The sequence below is a fragment of the Schistocerca cancellata genome, chromosome 11, assembly GCF_023864275.1.
Source record: "Schistocerca cancellata isolate TAMUIC-IGC-003103 chromosome 11, iqSchCanc2.1, whole genome shotgun sequence".
Taxonomy (NCBI): domain Eukaryota; kingdom Metazoa; phylum Arthropoda; class Insecta; order Orthoptera; family Acrididae; genus Schistocerca; species Schistocerca cancellata.
Window position 1 is genome coordinate 175733955 of NC_064636.1, and position 27462 is coordinate 175761416.

Here is a 27462-nt window from a genome sequence, read left to right on the forward strand (position 1 = left end):
GGTCTGCACGTCCAGCAAGAACGCTGGTCCAACTGAGGCGCCAGGTGGAAATGGCATGGCAAGCCGTTCCACAGTACTACATCCAGCATCTCTACGATAGTCTCCATGGGAGAATAGCAGCCTGCATTGCTGCGAAAGGTGGATATACACTGTACTAGTTCCGACATTGTGCATGCTCTGTTGCCTGTGTCTATGTGCCTGTGGTTCTGTCAGTGTGATCATGTGATGTATCTGACCCCAGAAATGTGTCAATAAAGTTTCCCCTTCCTGGGACAATGAATTCACGGTGTTCTTATTTCAATTTCCAGGAGTGTAGTATCAGTGAGCTTGCTGTCTGTGAGTAGAATGGGGAAGGCGATCTGTCTGAGTTTGACCAAAACTGGGCACAAGTATTTTGGAAACTACACTTGTCGGGTGTTCGAGGAGTGCTGTGGTGAGTGACTTCAACAAGTGGTGAAATCGAGGTGAAACCACGTCCAGACATCCTGGGACTGGGCCGCCACTCCTCATTACGGATGTCGGACGTCACAGGCTGGGCAGACTGGTAAAACAGGACAGGCGGCGAACTGTGGAGGAGCTAATATCAGACTTTAATTCTGCGTAGAGTGCAAGTGTGTCTGAACACACAGTGCACAGAACACCCATAACAGTGGGCCTCCAGAGGCCATGAACCGTTTGCATGTAAATATTAACATCGCAACATCGGCAACTACTACTGAAATGGGCACGTGACCATTCGCACTGGACGTTGGCAAAATGGCAGAGCACTGCACGGTGTAATCAACCCCTTCTTCACCATACCGATGGTAGGGCGCGAATCCGTCGTCTTCCAGGGGAACAGCTCCTTGTGACCTGCAATGCAGGATGGAGACAATCTGGCGGCGGCACCATTATGCTCTGGAGAGCATTCACATGGGTCCAGAATGAGATTTTCACTCTGCAGCGGAGTGTGCGCTGATATGAAACTTCCTGGCAAACTAAAACTGTGTGCCGGACCGAGACTCGAACTCGGGACCTTTGCCTTTCGCCGGCAAGTGCTCTACCAACTGAGCAACCCAAGCACGACTCACGCCCCGTTCCCACAGATTTATTTCTGCCAGTACCTCGTCCCCTACCTTCCAAATCTCCTACCTTCCAAACTTTACAGAAGCTCTCCTGCGAACCATGCAGAACTAATGTGTGTGTGTCGTGCTTGGGTAGCTCAGTTGGTAGAGCACTTGCCCGCGAAAGGCAAAGGTCCCGAGTTTCAGTCTCGGTCCGACACACAATTTTAATCTGCCAGGAAGTTTCATTCACATGGGTATCCATAGGTTCATTGGAGCTCATGCGAGGCACTACGATGACCAAATAGTATTGTACACTGGTTGCAGGCTATGTACACCCTTTCATGACGATCATGTTTACCGACGTCAGTGGCATTTTTCAGCAAGATAATGCGAATGTCACAAGTCCAGGAGTGTGAAGGAATGGTTATAGGACCACAATGGTGAGGTCCAGTTGAAGTGTTAGCCCCCAAACTGGCCTGTTGAACGCATCTGGGATGTGGTTGAACATGGCGTCAGAGCTCTTCGCCCGCCTCCCCGGAATCTACTGGAGTCAGGTGACTTTATTGGGCAGATGTGGTGACCGCTCCCTCCAGAGACCTACCAAGCCCTCACTGCTTCCATGCCACGACGCGTCACAGCTGTTATCTGTGCAGAGGTGGACATACGGGCTACTAGGTAGGTAATGACAATGTTCTGGCTGATGAGTGTACATATAGATGATTACACTGCAATTTAAAATTAAGTGCCTGGCAGAGGGTTCATTGAAGCTCCTTCAAGATATTTTTCTATTATTCCACTCTTGAACAGCATACGGGAGAAACGAACTCTTAAATCTTCCTGTGCGAGCTCTGATTCCTCCTTTCCTACTGTGATGATCATTTCTCTCTGTGTGTGGGTGCCAACAAAATATTTACACATAATGAGCAGAGAGTTTGTGATCGGAATTTTACGAGAAGATCCTGCTCCAGTGATAAACACCTTTGTTTTAATGATTGCCTCCCCAGTTCACGTATCGTGGTCTTGGCACTTCCTCCCCTATTTCGCGACCTACTCTTCTTCGAATATTTTCAATGTCCTCCGTCAAACCTATCTGATGCGGATCCCACAACAGACAGTAATACTCCAGAAGAGGGCGGACAATCATAAATCAGGCAATCTCTTTACTATACCTTTTACATTTAGTATGTGTTCTGCCAATTTAATTAGAAGTTGGTTGCGAGGTACGGTGTCAAACCCTTCAGGATATCTAAAAACATGGAATCAGTTTAACATTCCCTATCGACAACTCTCATTACTTTGTGTGCATAAAGATCTTGTTGTGTTTCAAAAGAGCGATATTTTCCAAATCTGCGCTGGCTGTTTGTCAATAAATCGTTTTATTCGAGGTGATTCGTAATGTTTCAACGCAGTATATGTTCCAAAATCGTACTGCAAATCGACGTTATTGATATAGGTCTCTAATTCGGCGGATTATTCCTATTTCCTTTCTTGGGTACTGGTGTGACCTGTGCAATTTTCCGGTCTTTAAGTATGGATCTTCCGACGAGCGAGCAGTTACACATGTTTGCTAAGTATGGAGCGATAATATCAGCATGCCTCGAAAGGAACCTGACTGGCATACAATCTGGACAAAAGGCCTTGCTTTTGTTGAGTGATTTATGCTGCTTTATTACACTGAGAATATTTACTTCTAAAACAATTAATATTGGCAGCCCAGTTTTCCTTAAAAACATTACTCATACATTTGTTTTAAACAACTGAATTTGATATTTGTAATGGTGTGTGCTTGTCTGAAACCTACTGCAAACAATCACCAAACTATAGCCAAGTCTCAGGGTAGAAAAAATGTGTCTTTGTATATATAATTATTCTATGAGATATTAATTTTTTATGAGCATGTACAGGTATTTCAAATTTTAACATTTGAAAGAAACACCAGAATAATGTGCAAAATCTTTGTTATTATAGTGTAAATCGTATTTAGGCTACGTTTGTAGCATGAAACAGAAGGTGTAAGCGATTATTTGTAGTACTTATTTCTTGCCTTAGATTTGTTTCATCATTACACTATATTTATGAAAAGTGCGCGGTGGGAATTGGCATGTACAAATAACAACAAAGTAATATGGTAAGTACCTAACGATTGGGGCTTCAGGGCGTTGTTTCTAATAAAGTGTAGAATTGAGAGCAAAAGCGCATGTTTTTCCTTTACATTTTAAGAATGTGAAGTAGTCATGGCTCTAACGGTAACTATTGTTGTTGTTGCTGTGGTCTTCTGTCCAGAGAGTGGTTTGATGAAGCTCTACATGCTACTCTGTCCTGCACAAGGTTCTTCATCTCCCAGTAAATCTACCCATCTAATCTTCAGCATTCTTCTGTAGCACTACATTTCGAAAGCTTCTATTCGCTTCCTGTCCAAACTATTTATCGTCCACGTTTCACTTCCATACATGGCTACACTCCATACGAATACTTTCAGAAACGATTTCCTGACACTTAAATCTATACTCGATGTTAACAAACTTCTCTTCTTCAGAAACGCTTTCGTTACAATTGTGGGTCTATATTTTATATCCTCTCCATCAGTTATTTTGTTTCCCAAATCCTTCAAAAGTCCTTTACTACTTTGTCTCATTTCCTAATCTAATTACCTCAGCACCACCAATCTTAATTCAACTACATTCCATTATCCTAGTTTTGCTTTTGTTGATGTTCATCTTATAGCCTCCTTTCAAGACACTTTCCATTCCGTTCAACTACTCTTCCAAGTCCTTAGCTGTCTCTGACAATTACAATGTCATCAGCGAACCTGAACGTTTTTCTTTCTTCTCCATAGATTTTAATTCCCACTCCCAATTTTTCTTTTGTTTTCTTTACTGCTTGCTCAATATACAGATTGAATAACATTGGGGAAAGGTTACAACTCTGTCTCACTCCCTTCCCAACCACTGCTTCCCTTTCATGCCCCTCGACTCTTATAACTGCTATCTGGTTTCTGTACCAATTGTAAATAGCCTTTCGCTCCCTGTAGTTTACCCCTGCCACCTTCAGAATGTGAAAGAGAATATTCCGGTCAACATAGTCAAAAGCTTTCTCCAAGTCCACAAACGCTAGATACGTACGGTTGCCTTTCCTTAATCTATTTTCTAAGATAAGTCGTAGGGTCAGTATTGCCTCACGTGTTCCAACATTTCTACGGAATCTAAACTGATCTTCCCCGAGGTCGGTTTCTACCAGTTTTTCCATTCGTCTGTAAAGAATTCGTGTTAGTATTTTGCAACCGTGGCTTATTATACTGATAGTTCGGTAATTTTCACATCTGTCAACACCTGATTTCTTTGGGATTGGAATTATTATATTCATCTTGAAGTCTGAGGGTATTTCATCTGTCTCATACAGCTTGCTCACTAGATGGTAGAGTTTTGTTAGGCCTGGCTCTCCCAAGGCTGTCAGTAGTTGCAACGGAATGTTGTCTACTCCTGGCGACTTGTTTCGACATAGGTCTTTCAATGCTCTGTCAAACTCTTCACACAGTATCATATCTCCTATTTCATCTTCATCTACGTTCACTTCGTTTCTATAATATTGTCCTCAAGAATATCACCCTTGTATAGACCCTTTATGTACCCCTACCACTTTTCTGCTTTCCCTTCTTTGCTTAGAACTGGGTTTCCATCTGAGCTCTTGATATTCACGCAAGAGGTTCTCTTTTCTCCAAAGGTCTCTTTAATTTTCCTGTAAGCAATATGTATCTTACCCCTAGTGATATGCGCCTCTGCATCCTTTCATTTGTCCTCTAGCCATCATGCTTAGCCATTTTGCGCTTCCTGTCGATCTCATTTTTGAAACGTTTGTATTCCTTTTTGCCTGCTTCATTTACTGCATTTTTATATTTTCTCCTTTCATCAATTAAATTCAATATCTCTTCTGTTACCCAAGGATTTCTATTACCCTCTTCTTTTTACCTACTTGATCCTTTGCTACCTTCACTATGTCATCTTTCAAAGCTACCCATTCTTCCTCTACTGTATTTCTTTCTTGTTAATCGTTGCCTAATGCTCTCCCTGAATCTCTCTACAACCTCTAGTTCTTTCAGTTTATCTAGGTCCCATCTCCTCAAATTCCCACCTTTTTTGCAGTTTCTTCAGTTTTAATCTACAGTTCATAACCAATAGATTGTGGTCAGTGTCCACATCTGCCCATGGAAATGTCTTACAATTTAAAACCTGGTTCCTAAATCTCTATCTTACCATTATATAATCTATCTGAAACCTTTTAGTATCTACAGGCTTCTTCCATGTATACAACCTTCTTTTACGATTTTTGAAACAAGTGTTAGCTATGATTAAGATATGCTCTGTACAAAATTCTACCAGGCGGCTTCCTCTTTCATTCCTTACACCCATTCCGTATTCACCTACTACGTTTCCTTCTCTTCCTTTTCCTACTATCGAGTTCCAGTCACGCATTACTATTAAAATTTCGTCTCCCTTCACCATCTGAATAATTTCTTTTATCTCATTATCCATTTCATCAATCTCTTCGTCATCTGTGGAGCTAGTTGGCATATAAACTTGTACTACTGTGGTAGGCGTGGGCTTCGTATCTATCTTGGCCACAATAATGCGTTCACCATGCTGTTTGTAGTAGCTTACCCACATTCCTATTTTCCTATTCATTATTAAACCTACTCGTGCATTACCCCTATTTGATTTTGTATTTATAAAACTGTATTCACCTGACCAGAAGTCTTGTTCCTCCTGCCACCGAACTTCACTAATTCCCACTATATCTAACTTTAACACATCCATTTCCCTTTTTGAATTTTTTAACCCACCTGCCCGGTTAAGGGATGTGACATTCCATGCTCCGATCCGTAGAACTCCAGTTTTCTTGCTCCTGATAACAATGTCCTCCTGAGTAGTCCCGCCTGGAGATCCGAATGGAGGACTATTTTACCTCCGGAATATTTTACCCAAGAGGACGCCATCATCATTTAACGATACAGTAATAGCTGAATGCCCTCGAGAAAAATTGCAGCTGTAGTTTCCCCTTGCTTTCAGCCATTTGCAGTACCAGCACAGCAAGGCCGTTTTGGTTAGTGTTACAAGGCCAGGTCAGTCCATCATCCAGACTGTTGCCCCTGCAACTACTGAGAAGGCTACTGACCGTCTTGTAACTATTATGGGAAAAATTAACTTAAAAACATCTTTCCAGACAAGATTCTTAGATTTGAATACACTCGCTTTTTGAATAAAGGAAAAATGTGACTGGCACACAAATTGACCTCTCAGTAGACATTGTGTTCTTACTGGGAAGAAAAATGTGACGAAGACCGGGATGCAGACAACATCACGCCATGAATCTGGTCTCCTGAGGCAAATGTCACAGGGAACTGCATAGAACAATGGCAGAGTGTAAATATACAAGAGCTAGAACTGAACCTCAAAGCTGACAACTGAACAGCTTTTTGAAACACTGGAGGTGAAATAATATCAGCATTGAGTAGAATAAAGAAAACAAATTAACTGTCACGCATTGAGCAGACGTAAAATATAGCGAAAACACGATAAAATATTGAATGTGAGTTAATAATAAAAATATCATAATGCAACATGAAAGAAATATTAAAAAAATATTTGTTAGTTATAACTATAACTAGTAACAAAGGCAGTAGTTGTAGTAGTAAAAAGTATTGCAGATGACTACAAGTTTTTTCTCTGCACAAAGTTTGTGACAACTTTTACTCCATGTTGGAGAAGTGCAGACCTACACAGTACTCTACTATTCACATGAAACACTTCAAGAGTTTTCTAAGTGGGTTCATAATCTCCCACGTAGAAATTTATGGTGGGTAATGATCCAATTCAGTTTCACGAAGAAAGATATTCATTCATCGTCTTCTTAACAAAGTAACTGGATCGCTTTTCTTTTCTTTGTGTTATTAGTTTGGATTATTCCCTGCCACGAGATCCTACGTAGTATATGATCTACTAACACTGCTGCAAAACGTCTCTGAAATTGTGTATTGAAAAGATTTTATGAAATGTGTCACCTACGCCGACAGATGTTTCCAGTATCCCAGTATCACTAGTCAACGATCATGGATGTTTACAAAAGACAATACAGGAAAAGGTGATCATTTCGCTTTCTGCCCTCTGCTTGTGACTGTTTCATTATGGAGATTTTGGAGCAACTGCAGTTTTATATAAATAGAAAAATATATTTTTCTTTACAGCTAATGAATAGACGAATATGGCCCTGGAACGCTGATTACGATTTTTAACAAAATTTTTCTTCAATGAAAATATGAAATCACAGATTCTGTTTAGTCACCCAATGTCAGTGTGGCGAAGTATTACGTACCTACTGCATTAAATGTTTACGAAAGAAATGAAGCATCAGAATTAAAGTATGCATTGACTTACTCAGAAGAACCATGAACCCGTACACATTACACTATGAATAAATACTGTTACTGTGTGACGGACTCAAACACTTCCATCTACGAGTTTGTTCGCGTGGCCATCGTTAGCAGCAAGAAGAGAAATAACTGTTTTCTGAACAAAAACAGCCTTTTCTTGCTGCACTGTACTTTATTTCTCTCAGGCGCGTTTCGTCTTTTTCACTTAAAGGCATCATCAGTGGGATCTAGACTAATACACTTTTGTTTTGATATGTGTTATTTGTAGATTATGAAACATGAAAAATAGAGTGAACTGCTTTATACTGTACAAATAACACGTATCAAAACAAATTTGTATTATCCTAGATCCCACTGGTGAAGCCTTAAAGTGAAAAAGGCGAAACGTGTCTGGGAGAAATAAAAAAATACAGTGAAGCAAGAAAAGGTGCGTTTTATTTAGAAAATAAGTACCTCCATGTGCTTCCTCATGATACTACTCTACAATTCGCAATTAAGTCCCTTGCAGTTGGTTCATCTAACCACCTTCGAGCTATTTCGCTTCCATTCCATTCTTGAAGAGCACAAAGGAAAAAAAACAACATTTAAATCATTTCGTGTGAGCTCTAATTTCGCTTATTTTATTATGAAGGTCATTTCTCTCTATGTAGGTGGGCGGCAAGAAAATATTTTCCCATTCCTAGGAGAAAGTGGGTGGTCTCGCCGCAATGAAAGGCGCCTTTGTTTCACTGAATGCTAGCCAAAACTCTTGTATCATATATGTTACACTGTCTCTCTTATTTCGCGATAATACAAAACAAGTTGCCCTTATTTAAAATTTCTAATGTCTTCTTTCAATCATACCTCATACCCCACAAAAATATGTAGGTATGGTCACTATACCTACTGCTATTACTAATTATTCTGTCGATAAGATGCAGTGTTTGGTTCACTTTCCCGAAAACGTTATCCATGTTATCGTTCCTTATCATGTAAACAAAATGTATTGGTCTTCTTTTAGTACTTGTCTGGATGACCTCACACGTTATATTATTTGGCATCAGCTGCCTCTTTTCGCACCATACAGATATCTTGTCTAAATCATTTTGCAATTGGTTTTGATCTTACGATGAATTAATGCGACAGTAAATGACAGTCTAGGCGTAGCGCCTTGGTCTAGTAATCAAAACATCCTGAGTCCCAGGTAGGATCACAGCCGCTGTTTGAACTTAGAATGAAAATGGCAGCCGAAGACTCATCTTGCCCGTAGGTAGGGAAACTGCCCCTAAAAGGCGGAAGAATCAGGAATTATCAACGGCGTGAAGATGAAGAAGGCAGTGGAAACCACTGCGTGAAAGACACGTAATGTGTATCCACAAGACTTGAGAGGTCTGTAATTGGAACTGTGTGACGATGGTCTATCCATATGCAAAAGATTCCAGATTAGTCCCCCCTTTGGATCTCTGGAAGAGGATTACCGAAGACGAGGTGACCATGGGGAAATGACTGAACAACCAATAACTGAGTAACTTTCTACGAGCCATTACATGGAACGTCAGAAGATAGAACGTCAGAGGGGAGCTAGAAAATCCGAAAAGGGAAATTCCAAGGCTCAGTCCAGGTATTGTGGGTTTCAGTGATGGGCAACAAAAGAAAGAAAAGGATTTGCGGTCATGTGAGTACAGGATAATATCAACTGCAGCAGAAATAGTCTAATGGGGGCTTCGTTATGAATAGGAAGGTAGGACAGAGAGAGACTGTGAATAGTTCACTGACAGGGTTGTTCTCATCAGCATCGATAGCAATCCAACACTGACAACAATAGCTCAGGTATACATGCCAACATCATACATAAATCCAGATGTAAGCCCAGAAGCGAGGGAAAGAGTTACGGTAAAATATGGGCTTGCAGTAGGAATGAGTGAGGAGAAGGATTAGTTGAATTCTGCAACAAATAGCTAGTAATAGCGAATAATCTGTTCAAGAATCACAAGAGGAGGAGATATGCTTGGAAAATACCAGAAATATTGGAAGACTTGAGTTAGCTTGGATGATGATCAAGCAGACATTTCCAAATCAGATACTGGATTGTAAGGAGCAGATATAGACTCAGATTACAATTTAGTACTGATTAAAAGTAGGCTAAAGTGTGAGTAGTCTAAAGTTTAAAGAGACTAGTAAGAAAGAATCAGTACGCAAAGAGAGGTACTGAAGTACTAAAGAGTAAGGAGACACGCTGGAAGTTCTCTGAGGCGACAATAAACAGCCCTGTAGGCATTTTAGTTGAAGAGGAATGGACATTTCTAAAAAGGGCAATCACACAAGTTGAAAAGAAAAAGCATGGATACAAGGAAGGTCACTGTGAAGAAACCATGGGTAACGGAAGAAATACCTCAGTTCATCGTTGAAAGAAGGAGAAACAAAAACGTTCAGCGAAATTCAGAAATACAGAAATAGAACTCATGTACGCAGTTCAGGGAAGATAAGACGAAATGGCCACATGGAAAATATGAAGAGATCGAAAAATATATGATTGTCGGAAGGCCTGACTGAGGATACAGAAAAATCAACACGGCCTAGGGTGATGTTAAAAGCAAGAGCGGTAATACTAAGGCCGCAATGACAACTACACTTTTAATTGCAGAGTAAAGAACGGATAGGAGGAAAGAGTACATTGAAAGCCTCTATGAGGGGGAAAGACTTGTCTGATGGCGTCATAGAAGACGAAACAGGAGTCGATAGGGAAGAGGAAGGTGTTCCAGCATTAGAATCAGATTCTAAAAGTTCTTTTTAGGACTTGAGAGCAAATAACGCAGAAGGAATAGATAATTCTCGATCGGAATTTCTAAAATCATCGGGTGAAATGGCATCAAAACGACTATTCACGTTGGTGTGCTGAGACTGGCGATATACTATCAGACTTTCGAAAAACATCATCCACACAACTGCGAAGATAGCAAGAGCCGACAGGTGCGAGAATTATCGGACAGTTAGCTTGACAGCTCATGCATCCCAGTTACCGACAAGATGAAGGGAAAATGAAAATGAGAATCTGTTAGATGATGATCAACTCGCCTTTAGGAAAGGAAAACGCAGCAGAGAGTCAGTTCTGACGCTACGGCTGATGACGGAAGAAAAACTGAAGAAAAATCAAATTCATAGGATTTGTCGATCTGGAAGAAGCGTCCTACAGTATGAAACGGTGTAACATATTCGAAATGTGGAGAGAAAGAGGGGTAAGCTGTAGGGAAAGCCCATATGCACAAGAACCTAGAGGGACCAATAGGACTGGAAGACTGATACTCACACAAGCAATTCATGGAATTTATTTTGAAAAGACAAATTAGACACCATAGATTGGGGGGGGGGGGGATAGCGGAGTGTTCATTGTAGTTGACAAAAAGGTTATTGAGGTCGAATTTGAATGTGACAGTGTAGTTACCTGGTGACTTATAAAACGCCTAACCGAAATCTAGTGAATTATTGGATGTTTTTACCAACCACCTGATTCCGGCCGGCCGGAGTGGCCGTGCGGTTCTAGGCGCTACAGTCTGGAACCGAGCGACCGGTACGGTTGCAGGTTCGAATCCTGCCTCGGGCATGGATGTGTGTGATGTCCTTAGGTTAGTTAGGTTTAATTAGTTCTAAGTTCTAGGCGACTGATGACCTCAGATGTTAAGTCGCATAGTGCTCAGAGCCATTTGAACCATTTTGAACGTGATTCCGCTATGACAGTTCTACAATAATTCATAGAAAGTCGACGGTCAGTAGCGCGAAAATACCCAGATCATGCAATGGTAGTTGGAGGGGACTTAAGCCAACCGAGTATAGAGTGGGACGTCTACGGATTCTCTGCACAGGGTTACAGGAAGACATACGTGCAAAAGTGCTTTTGAACACGTTTTCCGAAAACTGTCTTGAGCAGCTAGTTTGACAGCCCACACACAATGGAGATATCTTAGACCCTGGTAGCCACAAAAAGACCTCACCATAGACGGTGTCAGTACAGTGATCATGACCTCGTTATACCAATTACGGTTACTAAGGTTAATAAATCAATCGAGAAGGCTACAGGAGAGTATTTCTGCTAGATAGAGCAGACAAGAGGTCGTTAACGTCCCACTTAGGGAAAGAACTGACATCATTTATTTCCAATATGAGTAGAGGAAGAGGATTTAAAAGCAAAGTTTAGGCGGACTGTAAATCGTGTTCTGGAGAAATATGTGGCTAGTTAGTGGATTAAAGATGGAAAAGACCTCTGTGGTCTGACAACGAAATTCAGGAAATTCTGAAAGAGTACTTGCACACTAGATTCAAAAGAGAACACACAAATGACGACAGGTAAGAGTTAGCAGAAATTCGTGCGTCTATATAAGCAATGCGTGAAGTATGTAACAACTACCAGCTTCATGTCGTAGCAAACGACCTTGCCGAGAACTCGAGATAATTGTGGCTCTATGTGAAGTCGCTAAGCTGGCCTGATGCATCCTTCCTGTCTCTCGTTCACGAGTCTTCTGTGGCAGTTGAAGACAGCTAAGGGAATTCCGAAGTTTTAAACATCGAGTTGAAGAAGCCATTCACGCAGAATAATCGTAAATCATACCGTCGGTTGACCATCGGTCTGCCGTAGGAAGGACATAGCAGTACGCATCCCTGCCGCAGAGAAACAACTGAAACAGTTGAAAGCAAATAAGTTGCCAGGTCCGGATGGAATACCAGTTCGGTTATACAGTGAGTTCTCTACGGCAATGGCCCTTCACTTCACTAGCATTTGTCCCGAAGTCATCGCCATGGCAAAGTCCCAGGCGACTGGTAAAAAGCGGAGGTTACTCCTGTATACAAGAAAGCTTAAGGAACGGATTCGTAAAATTACAGATCACTGTCCTTAATGTTAGTCTGCTGCGCAATTCTTGAATATATTCTTAATTCGAAAATAATAAATTTTATTGAGGCGAGAAAGCTTCTCTCCACGAATAAATACGGTTTTAGAAAGCATCACTCGTGTAAAGCTCAATTTGCCCTTTTCTCGCATGAGGTCCTGAAAACCACTGAAGAGCAAGAGGGAAATTCCATATTTCTAGGATACAAGATGACTTACGCAAAATTTCTAGTTGGTGTGATGAATGGCAGCTACCTCCAAACGTAGGAAAATGTAAGTTGGTGTGGATGAGTACAAAAAACAATCCCTTGATGTTCGGATACAGCATTAGTAGTGTCATGCTTGACACAGTCACATCTATTAAATATCTAGGCGCAACGTTGTTAAGCGATGTGCGGTGGAACAAGCGAGTAAGGATTGTAGTAAGAAAGACAAATGCTCGACTTATTTTTTTGGGAGACTTTTAGGAAAGCGTGGTTAATCTGTAAAATAACTGGCATATAGAACAAGAGTGCGATCCATTCTTCAGTACTCGCAGAGCATTCAGTATACACACCACATTGGCTTAAAGGAAGAACTCGAAGCAATTCACAGGCGGGCTGCTAGATTTTTAAGAGTAAGTCCGAACTACATGCAAGTATTATGGAAATGCTTGGGGAGCTCAAATGAGATCCTTGGAGGGAAGGAGACGTTCTTTCCCAGGAACACTTCTGAGAAAATTTAAAGTACTGGCACTGATAAAATTTAGACGACCGGCATTTGAAACTCACTGCAGACCGATCCCACTGCTACTAACGTACATTCCGCATGAGGACCAGGAAGATTTAAGAGATTAGAGCCAGTATGGAGGCGCACAGACAGTCGTTTTTCCCTCGCTCTGTTTGCGATTTTTTGAAACAGCAAAGGAAGTGACTAATAGTGCTACAGGGTACCCTCTATCACGCACTGTACGACTGCATGCAGAGTATGTATGTAGATGTAGAAAATGTGTGTAAGACAGGGATGTAGTCTTTCGCCTCTACAGTTCAATCTATGTATCGAAGGAACAACTACGGAAATTAAACTGAGACTCAAGGATTGAATTAAAATTAAAAGTGAAACGATATCAATGATAACATTCGTTGACAACATTGCTGTCCTGAGTGGAAATGAAGAAGAATTACAGAATGTTCTGAATGGAATGAACAGTCTAACTAGTACAGGATATGGACTGAGAGTAAACCGAAGAAAGATGAAGATCATGAGTAGTAACATAAATGAGAACAGTGAGAAACTTAACATTAGAATTGTCGATTACGAAGTAAATGAAGTTAAGGATTTCTGGTACCTAGGCAGCAAAATGAAGAATGATTGACAGAGGGTATAAAAAGCTGACTATCACTGACAGAAAGGGCATTCATGGGCGAGAGAGGTCCACTAATATCAAACATAGATCTTAATTTGAGAAAGTAATTTCTGAGAATTCAAGTTCGGAGTACAGCATTGTACCATAGTGAAAGACCGGCAGTGAAACATTGGCTGTGGAAAAACCGGAACAGAAGAGAAGAAAAGCATTTCAGGTGCCGAAAATTAGGTAGATTGATAGGATAATGAATGAGGAGGTTCTCCGCAGAATGGGTGTAATATATGCAAAACACCGACAGGAGGACGGGAAAGGATGATGGGATATCTGGTACTAGAGGGAGATTCAGAGAGTAAACACTATAGGGGAAGATAGAGCTTGGAAAACATGGAGCAAATGATTGAAAACTTAGGTTGCAAGTGCTACTATGGGATGAAGAGCTTGGCACAAGAGATCAATTCGAGGCGAGCCGCATCAAATAAGTCAGAAGAATGATGTCTAAAAAATGGCTGCTTTGTTTGTCTCCTAATCCTTTTATATGGATCAGGAACTGCAGACGGCGTATAGCACTGTCTTGGGGAACACCAGATACGACTTCAGTTTTACACGACATCATTCCATCAGTTACTGTGAAATGTGAGGTGTCCGACAGGAAATGACTAATCCAGCCGTATAACTGAGATGGTACTTTATAGGCATGCAATCATTCCCTTCTGCGGAATGGTTTGAAAAAGCCTTCTGGAAATGCAGAACTATGGAATAAACTTGAGATCTAGTGTCGATTGCACTCATTACGTCATGTTAATAATGAGGTAGTTGTGTAGGACAAGAACGATCTTTTCTGCATTAATACTGACTATTCGTCAAGTCATCGTTTTCTCTGATGTAATTCATAACGTTCGAATAGAGTATACGTTCCAAAATCCTACTGCAAATAGATGTCTGTGATATGAGTCTATAATTCAGCGGATTACTCCTATATGCTTTCTTGACCTGGGCCGCTTTCCAGTTTTTAGGGACAGTTCTTAGATTGAGTTAGTAGTTGTGTGTGATTGCTAAGTATGAGCTATTGCATCAGTGTGCTTTGAAAGGAACCTAACTGACATCGTATCTGGACTAGGAGACTTCTCTCTATTAAGTGACAAGCTGAGTAGCTGACATTGCTCCAGTATGAATTTATACCACACTTCGACCATCTCCTTCTTCCCGCTTTCTCTGACCTCCTCTCCCCTCTTCCTGATCATCTCCTACACCCTCGCTTTCTGTCCATGCCCTCCTGCCGCTCTCTCTGCCAATCTTCTCCTACCCCCTTTCTCTGTCCATCTCCTCTTATCTCCTCTATCTGTTCATCTGCTCCCTTCTCAGTTTCTGTCCACGTCGTCCTGCCCCTCTTTCTGTCCATCTCATACTTCCCCCTTTCTCTGTCATCTCCTCCTCTCCTCTCTTTATCTCCTACCCCCCCTTTTCCGTCCATGTTCTCATGCCCCTCTCTCTGTCCATCTCCTGGTTCCCCCTTTCTCTGCCCATCTCCTGTATTCCCCTCTTTCTGTTCATCTCCTACACCTCCACTTTCTGTCAATGTCCCTCTCTCTCTCTCTCTCTATCTGTTCATCCCCCTGTCTGTATCAATCTCCTCAACCCCTTCTGCTGAACTGATCCTTCCCCCTATGTCCTTCTCCCACTCTCCCTCTTATTCCATCTGCTCTTCCTCCTCACGCTGTCCATCTCCTCCTCTCCACTCTCTCCTTTCATCTCGTCCTCTCCCCTTCTCAGTCCGTCTTGTACTCTTTGTTTTATGTCAATTTCCCTTTCCCCTCTCTCTTCCATCTCCTTTTCCCCCTATCTGTGTCCATCTCATCTATCCCCCTCTCCTTCTCCCCTTTCTCTTTCCATGTTATCATCCCCATACGAATGGGAGGTTGTTGTTTTGTAACTTCACAGTAATCCTTTCCAGATAGTGATATGGGCATCAAGTTTGCTTCAAACTGATGCAAGGGCTTAGAAGAAGCTTTTTATCCTTGGTGTAGCCTGCATATTCACATGTCACACATATTTGTACGCATGTTTAAATGGTATTTTTAGTGAAATTCACCCTGCAGTTCCGTTCTCGTGCAGATCAGTGTTTATACGTCATACTTCCTAACTATGTGTTGTACAATGATATAAGTGTACATATACACCTACATACTTAAGTACATGCATGCATACTTACACTTTTATAATATGCATGAAAGCCAGCTGCTTCGCTGCAGTTTTCTCATGTAGCAGTTATTCTCGATTCAAATCCTGGAATATTTACTTTGTCAGTGAACGAGTTGATGACCAAGTTTGGTAAACCCACTTTCGTGCACTAAAATGCAGGTCAGTGTTAACTACTCTAACATACAGGATATTATCACACAAATGTGTGGTATGTGTCAGCGCTCCACTTGTGACAATACCAGAATTTAAGCTGTCGCAGCCTCCCCTATCTGTGAACACGACGGTGGTGCCACTCTGGGGAGTTCTACAACTTCCTATGCCTGGTAGTATGCACAAAATAAGCAACATTGCGAGAACATGGCGCCTAAGAAAGGTCTATGATTGGCTGGCAGCTGGCCCCAATCACTTGACATCCTGAAGTGTCAGTCACATCCCCCATGTATACTCCATCGCCATGACACCCTTCGCATACATCATAAACAGTTATCACTACACATTTACAGGTCAGCTGAAAAAGATTAGTACAAACACATACAGCTGCTTGGGGTATATCGGTAACAATTATAGAGAATGTGAAAGATGTTTCAAAGTTTCGATCATTGCCAAAGTACAGTGAAAAATTTGTTGTTGTAAGTAAATACCGTGGGTCATATACACAAGGCATTGTGTGTATTAGAGTTTTTTCAACTGTCGATATGGTGACACAGTGCAGAGAAGATTTTGTCAGCACCTCCACCAGTTTGAAGGAACAAGATGTTTGAGCACAGCAGAAAGAACTAGACAGCCACATGTATCAGCAAAAACCTTGGGAGGATTCGCCTTTCGTTCTAACCTAGTCCATAAAAATGATGCATGGAGCCAGTAGGGAGAAAGAAATGCCACACCAAGTACTTGGCGTATCCTCGAAACGAAGCTTCAAATGAATCTTTACATAATTAAAATAGGAGTTCAACGCTATTTCAGATGTACAGCGATGGAGCTATGGTGAAAGAAAATCTTTCTGCGCATTTACGTTTTAGTTATGAGGCAAACTTCCACAGAATCAAAAGGTTAACCTCTACTAGATCCGAATATGGGGTGCAGAAAAGACTTCATACATGACTGAACATCAATAGTGGGTGTCCCACTCCACTTATCCTTCCCGACCAGATCAAGGTCACCCCAGCCCTCTTCCACCCCAAGGTCAGTTCTGGGACAATCACAGAATTTTCTCCACCTCCTCCTCTACCAAGGACCGTTCTGGGGCAAACAATGGATTCTCCCCACTCCTCCTCCCATCTCTATGACATCGAAATGCAAGGTGGCTCATTTTTGCTAAGCTAAGATGTCGGTAAATTCAAAAAAGTCCTAAATGACCAACCTGTGGATGTAGTAATATTGGGCACTACGCTTTATTATTATAAACAGTTACAACCGCCAAGCAGGCATGTATGTAATATATTAAACATGAAGCAGGAAAGTTTTTTATTTATTGCTGTAGCAAGGACGTTTTATTTAAATAGTTTTGTATTTAAACGTCGTTATGCTGCAAGACAATCATCAGCTGGTACAGAGGGATCAGAATAAAACAAGCATTGCTGAACAAACAAGATGTGTAGGCAATACTGAGGTTCCACTTACAGGCATTGCACATGTTTACATATTGATTTGTCATGACTTACCGTCTCATAGAAGTGATCCAGCTTGCTGTCATCCAGCAACTCATCAGGATAGGCGATGTGGGCGACTATGGACTTGGCCTTCTCTAGTGCCTTCTCCCTAAACATTGGATCACACCACATTACATTATACACTGATCAGCAAGAACATTATGACCACCGACCCACTATCAATATAAACCCGTCCTGGCGATAGCAGTGTCACCTGGCGAGGAATGACTGCTAGTCAGAGACACGCATGGAGCCTGTAGTATCAGTGAGTGTGCTGTAAGTGTGTAGAATGGTAAAGGTGCACGATCTATCTGAGTGTGATGGCCCAGAGGCTCGAGATGAGCATTTTGCAAACTACATTACTTGTAGGGAGTTCGAGAAATGGAGTGGTGAGTGTCCTTAACACATGGCGAAACCAAGGTGAAGCCACTTCCCAGACACCTCTCACTACGGACGTTGGAGATCGTAGGAACTGTGGAGGGGAACTGTGGCAGAACTAACATCAATCTTAGATGTTCGGAAAAGTACAAGTGCGCCTGAACACAGAGGGCACCTAGCAGCCGACGACCCCTGCATGTTTAAATTTGGCATCACGAGATTGGCAACTATGATTGAAATGGGCATGTGACCATCGCCACTGGACATTAGCACAGTGGCAGAACATTACATTGACTCATGAATCCCAATACCATTTTCATGATGCAGAAGCCCGTCATCTTCCAGGGGAAGAGCTCCTTGGCTCCTGTACTGCGGCTGGCAGTGGCTCCATTATGTTCTGTTCTAGCCAATCAGTGAACACTGTCAGGATCTGTTAGATCTCTGTACGAGTAGGTGACATCAGAAATGAAGAAATAAATCATTTGAGAAAGGGGGAAAATAGACCTTATCGGCTTACCTTCATCTGCATTCATACTAAGCAGTCTGCAATACGGTGCATGGTGGAGGTTACCTTGTACGACTTGTAGTCACACCCTTTCCTGTTTTCCTGCCAGCCGGAGTGGCCGATCGGTTCTAGGCTCTTCAGTCTGGAACCGCGCTACCGCTACAGTCGCAGGTTCGAATCTTGCCTCGGGCATAGATGTGTGTGATGTACTTAGGTTAGTTAGGTTTAAGTACTTCTATGTTCTAGGGGACTGATGATGGTTCAAATGGCTCTGACCACTATGGGACTCAACTGCTGTGGTCATAAGTCCCCTAGAACTTAGAACTACTTAAACCTAACTAACCTAAGGACATCACACACATCCATGCCCGAGGCAGGATTCGAACCTGCGACCGTAGAGGTCGTGCGGTTCCAGACTGTAGCGCCTTTAACCGCTCGGCCACTCCGGTTGGCAGGGGACTGATGACCTCAGATGCTAAGTCCCATGGTGCTCAGAGCCATTTGAACCTGTTTTCCTGTCAAATAGAGTAAGAGGAAGCTGAATGTGTATGGTTCCATACGAGCCCTGATTTCTCTTAACTTATCCTTGCAGTTCCTGTTAGAGATATAAACTCTGTGAGTAAAACAAGAAAATGACGCACCATGAAGGAATTATCCAAACAGGATGGAATTGGTAGAAGTTCTGTACATGTACAGACCAAGAAATGATAATAACTTTAAGAAGAAAACGAGATAATTTATTCTAGAGAAAGAGTATCATAAACTGAGGAGGTCAATAATGCGTCAGTCTACCTCTGGCTTTTATGCAACCAGTTATTCGGATTAGCACTGATTGATTGAGTTGTTGGATGTCCTCCTGAGGGATTTCGTGCGAAATTCTGTCCAATTGGTGCGTTAGCTCGTCAAAACCTGGCTGGAGGAGCCTACACATAATGGTCCAAGTGTTATCAGTTGGGGTAGATCCGGCGACCTTCCTGGCGAAGGTATGGTTTGGCATGCACGAAGATCAGCAGTAGGATCTCTCGTCATGAGCAGGAAACCCATTATATGGCTGAAATGTAAGCCCAGGATGGCTTGCCATGAACATTAAGGGGGACAGAAACAGTCCACATACCACTGAGCTGTAAGGCCGACGTGGATGATAACCAAAGTGGTCCCGCTACGAGAAGAAATGACACACCAGACCATCACTCCGTGTTGTCCGGCAAGTAGGACAGAATTTCGCACAATATCCTTCAGGAGGACATCCAACAACTCAACCTATCAGTGCTACACCGAATATCTGGTTGCATAAGAGCCAGAAGTAGACAACATCTCTCTCGGTGCTGCACCGCCCCACAGCTATGTGTCATCTCGAATGGGACCAGTGTGAGCGCGCCTAGGAGTTCTGTGATGTCAGTGTAATACTGGAAGAATCCTAACTGTATACACGAAAATGGACCCAACTTTCACCTGCAGCGGTGAGGGCTCGTGGTGGCAGGATGTGTGTTTTATTAGCAATCTTTTGTTTAAGCTACACTCCTGGAAATGGAAAAAAGAACACATTGACACCGGTGTGTCAGACCCACCATACTTGCTCCGGACACTGCGAGAGGGCTGTACAAGCAATGATCACACGCACGGCACAGCGGACACACCAGGAACCGCGGTGTTGGCCGTCGAATGGCGCTAGCTGCGCAGCATTTGTGCACCGCCGCCGTCAGTGTCAGCCAGTTTGCCGTGGCATACGGAGCTCCATCGCAGTCTTTAACACTGGTAGCATGCCGCGACAGCGTGGACGTGAACCGTATGTGCAGTTGACGGACTTTGAGCGAGGGCGTATAGTGGGCATGCGGGAGGCCGGGTGGACGTACTACCGAATTGCTCAACACGTGGGGCGTGAGGTCTCCACAGTACATCGATGTTGTCGCCAGTGGTCGGCGGAAGGTGCACGTGCCCGTCGACCTGGGACCGGACCGCAGCGACGCACAGATGCACGCCAAGACCGTAGGATTCTACCCAGTGCCGTAGGGGACCGCACCGCCACTTCCCAGCAAATTAGGGACACTGTTGCTCCTGGGGTATCGGCGAGGACCATTCGCAACCGTCTCCATGAAGCTGGGCTACGGTCCCGCACACCGTTAGGCCGTCTTCCGCTCACGCCCCAACATCGTGCAGCCCGCCTCCAGTGGTGTCGCGACAGGCGTGAATGGAGGGACGAATGGAGACGTGTCGTCTTCAGCGATGAGAGTCGCTTCTGCCTTGGTGCCAATGATGGTCGTATGCGTGTTTGGCGCCGTGCAGGTGAGCGCCACAATCAGGACTGCATACGACCGAGGCACACAGGGCCAACACCCGGCATCATGGTGTGGGGAGCGATCTCCTACACTGGCCGTACACCACTGGTGATCGTCGAGGGGACACTGAATAGTGCACGGTACATCCAAACCGTCATCGAACCCATCGTTCTACCATTCCTAGACCGGCAAGGGAACTTGCTGTTCCAACAGGACAATGCACGTCCGCATGTATCCCGTGCCACCCAGCGTGCTCTAGAAGGTGTAAGTCAACTACCCTGGCCAGCAAGATCTCCGGATCTGTCCCCCATTGAGCATGTTTGGGACTGGATGAAGCGTCGTCTCACGCGGTCTGCACGTCCAGCAAGAACGCTGGTCCAACTGAGGCGCCAGGTCGAAATGGCATGGCAAGCCGTTCCACAGGACTACATCCAGCATCTCTACGATCGTCTCCATGGGAGAATAGCAGCCTGCATTGCTGCGAAAGGTGGATGTACACTGTACTAGTGCCGACATTGTGCATGCTCTGTTGCCTGTGTCTATGTGCCTGTGGTTCTGTCAGTGTGATCATGTGATGTATCTGACCCCAGGAATGTGTCAATAAAGTTTCCCCTTCCTGGGACAATGAATTCACGGTGTTCTTATTTCAATTTCCAGGAGTGTATATTCCATCGGTTTCACTGACCAATAGGATGCTGCGAGTTAAGAAATACTACCCCATACATGCGACGAATACCAATTCAATTAATTTGCATAAATTTTTTATATCAATGTGGTATTAGCTGTACAGTAGTGAATGAGAGGGAGAGCGTGAGTGAGTGACATGGAATATAACAGCAGGTTATGTGCCGAACACTAGGTTAATTTGCATAATTTTTATGTACAACGCAGTACAAAAGTTTAAGAGGGTGTGTGGCAAAGAAGAATACGCAAGAAATGGAGTTCGAAAGTATGTGAAATTCGAAAGCGTACCAGAACATGGTGGGAGGACATAACTAATTACTAAATTTGGTACCAATGGCGGTAGAATATTTTAAGGAAATGGGTGTGACATGGAGAACCACTTAACAGAACAATAGGTTAAGTGGCTAAAATGGCTCTGAGCACTACGGGACTTAACTGCTGAGGTCTTCTTCACTTTCACTCAAGACAGCAATGTCATCAGCAAATCGTGTCATTGATACCCTTTCACCTTCAATTTTAATTCCACTCCAGCGCCATTCTTTTAGTTCCATTATTGCTTCACCAATGTACAGGTTGAACAGTAGGGGCGAAAGACTACATCCCTGTCTTACACCCTTTTTAATCCAAGTGCTTCGCTCTTCGTCGTCCACTCTTATTATTCCCTCTTCCTTCTTCTACATATTGTCCATTACCTGTCTCTCCCTACAGCTTACCATTTTTCTCAGAATTTCGAACATCTTGTACTGTTTTGCATTGTCTAACGCGTTTTCTGGGTCGACAAGTCCTATGAACGTGACTTGATTTGTCTTTAGTCTTGCTTCCACTATCAACCGCAACGTCATAATTGTCTCTCTGGTGACTTTGCCTTTCCTGAAGCTAAACTGATCGTCATCTAACACATCCTCAGTTTTCTTTTCCATTCTTCTGTATATTAGTGTTATGAGCAAATTTGGATGCATGAGCTGTTTAGATGATTGTGCGATAGTTCTCGAACTCGTCAGCTCTTGCAGTCTTCAGAATTGTGTGGATGATATTTTTCGAAACTCTGACGGTATATTGCCAGACTCATACTTTCTATACATCAACGTGAATAGTCGTTTTGTTGCCACTTCTCCCAGTGATTTTAGAAATTGTGATGGAATGTTATCGATCCCTTCTGACTTATTTGATGTCAAGTCCTCCAAAACTCTCTTAAATTCTGATTCTAATACTGGATCCCCTATCACTTCTAAATCGACTCCTGTTTCTTCTTCTGTCACATCAAACAGATCTTTCCCACATAGAGGCCTTAAATGTACTCTTTCCAACTACTCGCTTTCTCCTCTGCATTTAACAATGGAATTCCAGTTGCGCTCTTAATGTTACCTCACTTGTTTTTGGTTTCACCGAAGGCTGTTTTGACTTTCCTACATGCTGAATCAGTCCTTCCGACTATCATTTCTTTTTCGATATCTTCACATTTCTCATGCAGCTATTTCGCCTTCGACACCCTGCACTTCCTGTTTATTTCATTCCTGAGCGACTTGTATTTCTTTTATTCCCGAATATCCCTGAACATTTTTCTACTTCCTTCTTTCATCGATCTGCTGAAGTACTTCTTCTGTTACCCATGGTTTCTTTGCAGTTACCTTCATTGTACCTATGTTTTTCTTTCCAGCTTTTGTGATGGCCCTTTTAGAGAGGTGCATTCCTCCTGACTAATGTCTTAAACGTCAGCCTACTCTCCATCTGTAATGGGTTGGGATATGAGTCTATATCTGCTCCTGGGTACGCCTTACCATCCGGTATCTGATTTCAGAATCTCTGTCCGAGCAAGATATAATTCAACTGAAATCTTCCCCTATCACACTGCCTTTTCCAAGTATACCTTCTCCTCTTGTGATTATTGAACAGATTAATCGCAATTACCTTCTGAATGTTATTACTAAACTCATTAGTCTTTTAGTCTTTCTCCTCTCTCTTTCCTTGACCCAAGCCCATATTCTCCTGTAATCTTTGCTTCTACTCCTTGCCCTACAACTGCGTTCCACTCTTCCATGAGTATTAGATTTTGATGTCCCTTTGCGTATTGCATTACCCTTTCAATATACTCATATACTTTCTGTGTCCCTTCATCTTCAGCTTGCGACGTCGGCATTTATAGCTGAACTTCGTTGCCGATATTGGTTTGCAGTCGATTGTGATAAGAACAACCGTATCACTGAACTGTTCGCAGTAACGCACTCTCTGCCATACCTTCCTATTCATAACGTACCCTGCTCCTGTGATACCATTTTCTGCTGCTGTTCATATTCCCCTATACTTATCTGACCGGGAATCCTTGTCTCCTTTCCATTTCACTTCACTGATCTATTAAGACTGAGGCTTTGCAATTCCCTTTTCAGATTTTCTTGTTTCCATACCACATTCAAGCTTCTGACATTCTATGCCCCGAGTCATAGAAGTTTATCCTTTCATTGATTGTTCAATATTTTCCTCATGGTCACCTCCCCCTTGGCAGTTCCCTCCTGGAGATCCGAATGGGGGACTATTCCGGAATCTTTTGCCAATGGAGAGATCATCATGACACTTTTTCAATCACAGGCCACATGTCCTGTGGATACACGTTATGTCTGTTTAATGCAGTGGTTTCTATTGCCTTCTACACCCTCGTGCAGCTGATCATTGCTGGTTCTTTCGCCTTTAGGGGCAGTTTCTCATCCCACTGGCAAGAGAGTGCCCTGAACCTCTGCCTGCTCCTCAGCACACTGAACATGAACAGGAAAAACAAGCACACTACGAACTTATGCTCCAACCTAATAAAAACAAGACTGATTTGGAAATAGCTAAAGGGAGGCTATGTAGCAAGTTTGGTAAGTCCTATTATAATACCCTTAATGACCAGGATTCCAAATGGCATACACCAGCAGGAAAATGCCACAGTCCTCTCAGCAAGTTACTTCACAGCTATCTTGAAGAATGTGTGGATCCTTCATCGACCTGTCTGGCCCCCTGACTAATCACCCATAAAACATGTCTGGGATGCGGTGAGAAGACATACTTCTTCACACCAGTCTCCAGCCAGCGACCTTCATGAACTGACAGAGCATATATATTTCAGCAGGACATTAAATTCCTCTAGATAATATTGTGAGACTGTTTCCTTCCATGCCAATGTGAACGAGAGAGAGTACTTATGATTGTGGGGGTTACACATCATAGCAATACTGATGAGGGAATGGAATGAAAGCTAAATCATTTAATACCTCTTATGTGATGAACATCTTCACAAAGTTTGATAAATATGAGAGTGGTGTTGCATGGAGTAACACTTTCCATTTTAATTTTCTTATCGGATACTGCTGATAATAGTTAGGACTCTTTGCAGACACTAAGGGTGAGACATACTTGGTGCCCTCGTCCATCCAGTCCACCTCTTGCAGCATGTGGAGGAACTCCTGGTGGATGTCGTCCACCATCTCGAGCGCTGCGTTCTTGGCCTCCTTGTCGAAGAACCTGCGCACATAGATGGAGCCCACAGCCAGCGGCATGCTGGAACATGAGGTATGTCGCTCGTATCAAACGCTTCAAATGTCACACTCAAACGTGAACTGGGAGGAATGCAAGGAAACTACAGTGGAACATCTACATAGGTGCGGATTTTAATACAAATGTATGCCCAGAATACAGCTGTATTAAAATTCCCAGAATGTTGTATAGGAACCAGATTCCTGTTCTAAGACTTGAAGGATGTGAAAGACAAGCACTAATTAAGAATGGAGTGAATCAGGGTTTTAGCCTCTCCATGATGTTATTCAGTCTGTACATTGACCAATTGATAGAGATAGCAAAGGAGAAACTTGGAAATTGAAGCTCAAGAAGAAACAAAAACTTCTCGGTTGAACACTGATGCAGTAATTCTATGAGAGATGGAAAAATACTTACAAGACCATGTGAAAGGAATGTATGGTGGCTATACACTGATCAGCCGGAACATTATGATCACCAGCCTACAATCGATATAAGCCTGTCCAGGCGACTCCAGTGTCACCTGGGGAGGAATGGCTGCCAGTGAGACAAACACACAACGCATGTACTGTCAGTGAGCGTGTTGTCCATGTGTAGAATGTATGGGAAAAGCATGCAATCTATCTGAATTTGACGAAGGGCAGATTTTAGTGGCCCAGGGGCTCGGCACAAGCATTTTGGAATTTTCGCGCCTTGTCGGATCTTCACAGAGCACTGTGGTGAATACCTTCAATGTATGGCGAAACCAAGGTGAAAGCACATGCAGACATCGTAGGTTTGTGCAGCCACCCTTCCCTATATAGATGTTGGACATCATAGGCTAGGTATACTAGTAAAACCAGACAGGCAGCAAACTGTGGCCCAACTAAGGTCAGACTTTAATGCTGAGCAGTGTACAACTGTGTCTTAACACACAGTGCACCGAACTCTCGAAACAATGGGCCTCCACAGCCGACAAGTGTTTTGAGCAAATGCTAAGATCATGACATCAATAACTACGAATGAAATGGTCTTATGACCGTTGACACTGGACGTTGGCGCAGTGTCAGAGCATTGTATGGCCTGATGAATCTCGATACCTTCCTCATCAACATGATTGAAGAGCGCGAATCGGTCGGCTCCCAGTGGACAATTTCTTGACACTTGTACTAATGGGCGGAGACAAGTTAGTGGTAACTCTATTATACTATGGGGAACATTCACGTGGGCATCCATGGGTCCAGTGGGGCTCGTTCAAGGCACTGTGACAACCAAAGGGCATCGTACACTGGCCAGGCCACATGTCACGATCATGTTTCCCAACGGCAGTGGCATTTTTCAACAAGATAAAGCACCAGGTCACAAGGCAAGGACTGTGATGGAGTGGATCGAGGAAAACAGTAGTAATTCTCAATTGATGTGCTGCCTCCAAACACACCAAATTTGAATCCGATCAAACACATCTGGGATGTCAGTGAATGTGGCGTCAGAGATCATCGTCCCCTTACCCAGCAATTTACGGGAATTAGGTGGCTTGTGTGTGCAGATTTGGTGCTAACTCCCTTCAGCGACCTACCAAGATCTCATTGCTTCCATGCCACGATGCGTTGCCGCTGTCATCCACGCCAAAGGTGGACATACCAGCTATTAGGTAGGTGTTTAAAATATTCTGACTGATCAGTGTAAGATAAATATTAATAAAAGTAAAACAGGTTCATGGAGAGTACTCAAATTAAACCAGGAAATGCTCACAGAATTAGATATGAAATGAGACACTTAAAGCTGTAGACGAGTTTTGACACTTAGGAAGGAAAGTAACTGATGATTGCCAAAGTAGAGAGAGACTAAAATGCAGACTGGCAATAGCACGAATAGCATTTTGGAAAACAGAAATATACGTTTAAGAGTTAGGAAATCTTTTCTGAAGATTTTTGTCTAGAGTGTAGCCTTCTACATAAAGGAAACATGGATAATGTGCAGTTGAGGCTATAAAGAATTAGAACCTTTTGGAATGTGTTGCTACAGAAAAATGTTGAGGATAATGGGATTCATCGAAAAACTAATGAGGAAGTACTGTATAAAACTGTGGAAAAATAAAATCTGTGGCACAAACTGACGAAAGGTGGTGCATAGATGCATCAAGGAATCATCAGTTTGGTAATGAAAGGAAGTGTGAGGGAAAGTAAAAATTGCAAGGCAGACCAAGGCTCAGATAAAGTAAGCAGGGTCAGAAGGACTTGGGCTAAAAAAGTTTTGCATATATGATCAGTACACCATGGGTAGCACAGAGTGTAGAATTGCATCAAAGCTGTCTCTGAACTATAGACCACTATCAGAGCAATAACAACAACAACAATAAGATGTTATGTACTGAAGGTGGAGAAGTAGAAAGAAAAGCAAAGGAAAGGAAAGGAAAGAAAAGGAGCTATTGATGTCAGCCACGTCAGGACTTTATGCAGAATCAGCGATGATGAGTGAAAATGTACACCAGACCGAAAGACAAGGCGCCACGCATTCGTATATGACTGATTCGCCTCGATGGGCAGTGAATCTACCGCCTTCAGTGCGGATGCATAATTACATTCAGTGTCTTGCGGGAATCTCAAAGTAGC

At 42.9% G+C, this 27462-nt stretch overlaps 1 protein-coding gene across 3 annotated transcripts in view; it reads right to left on the reverse strand.

Annotated features, from left to right (window-relative positions):
- Nucleotides 1–27462, reverse strand: part of LOC126108531 (neprilysin-2-like) — a 247419-nt gene that overhangs the window by 39598 nt on the left and 180359 nt on the right. For all 3 annotated transcript variants that reach the window (XM_049913809.1, XM_049913811.1, XM_049913810.1), the window contains 2 exons: nucleotides 24752–24895; nucleotides 17534–17630 (listed from right to left, as the gene is read on the reverse strand). In XM_049913809.1, coding sequence (XP_049769766.1) covers nucleotides 17534–17630; nucleotides 24752–24895 — 241 coding nt within the window. The remainder of the gene's footprint in view (nucleotides 1–17533; nucleotides 17631–24751; nucleotides 24896–27462) is intronic.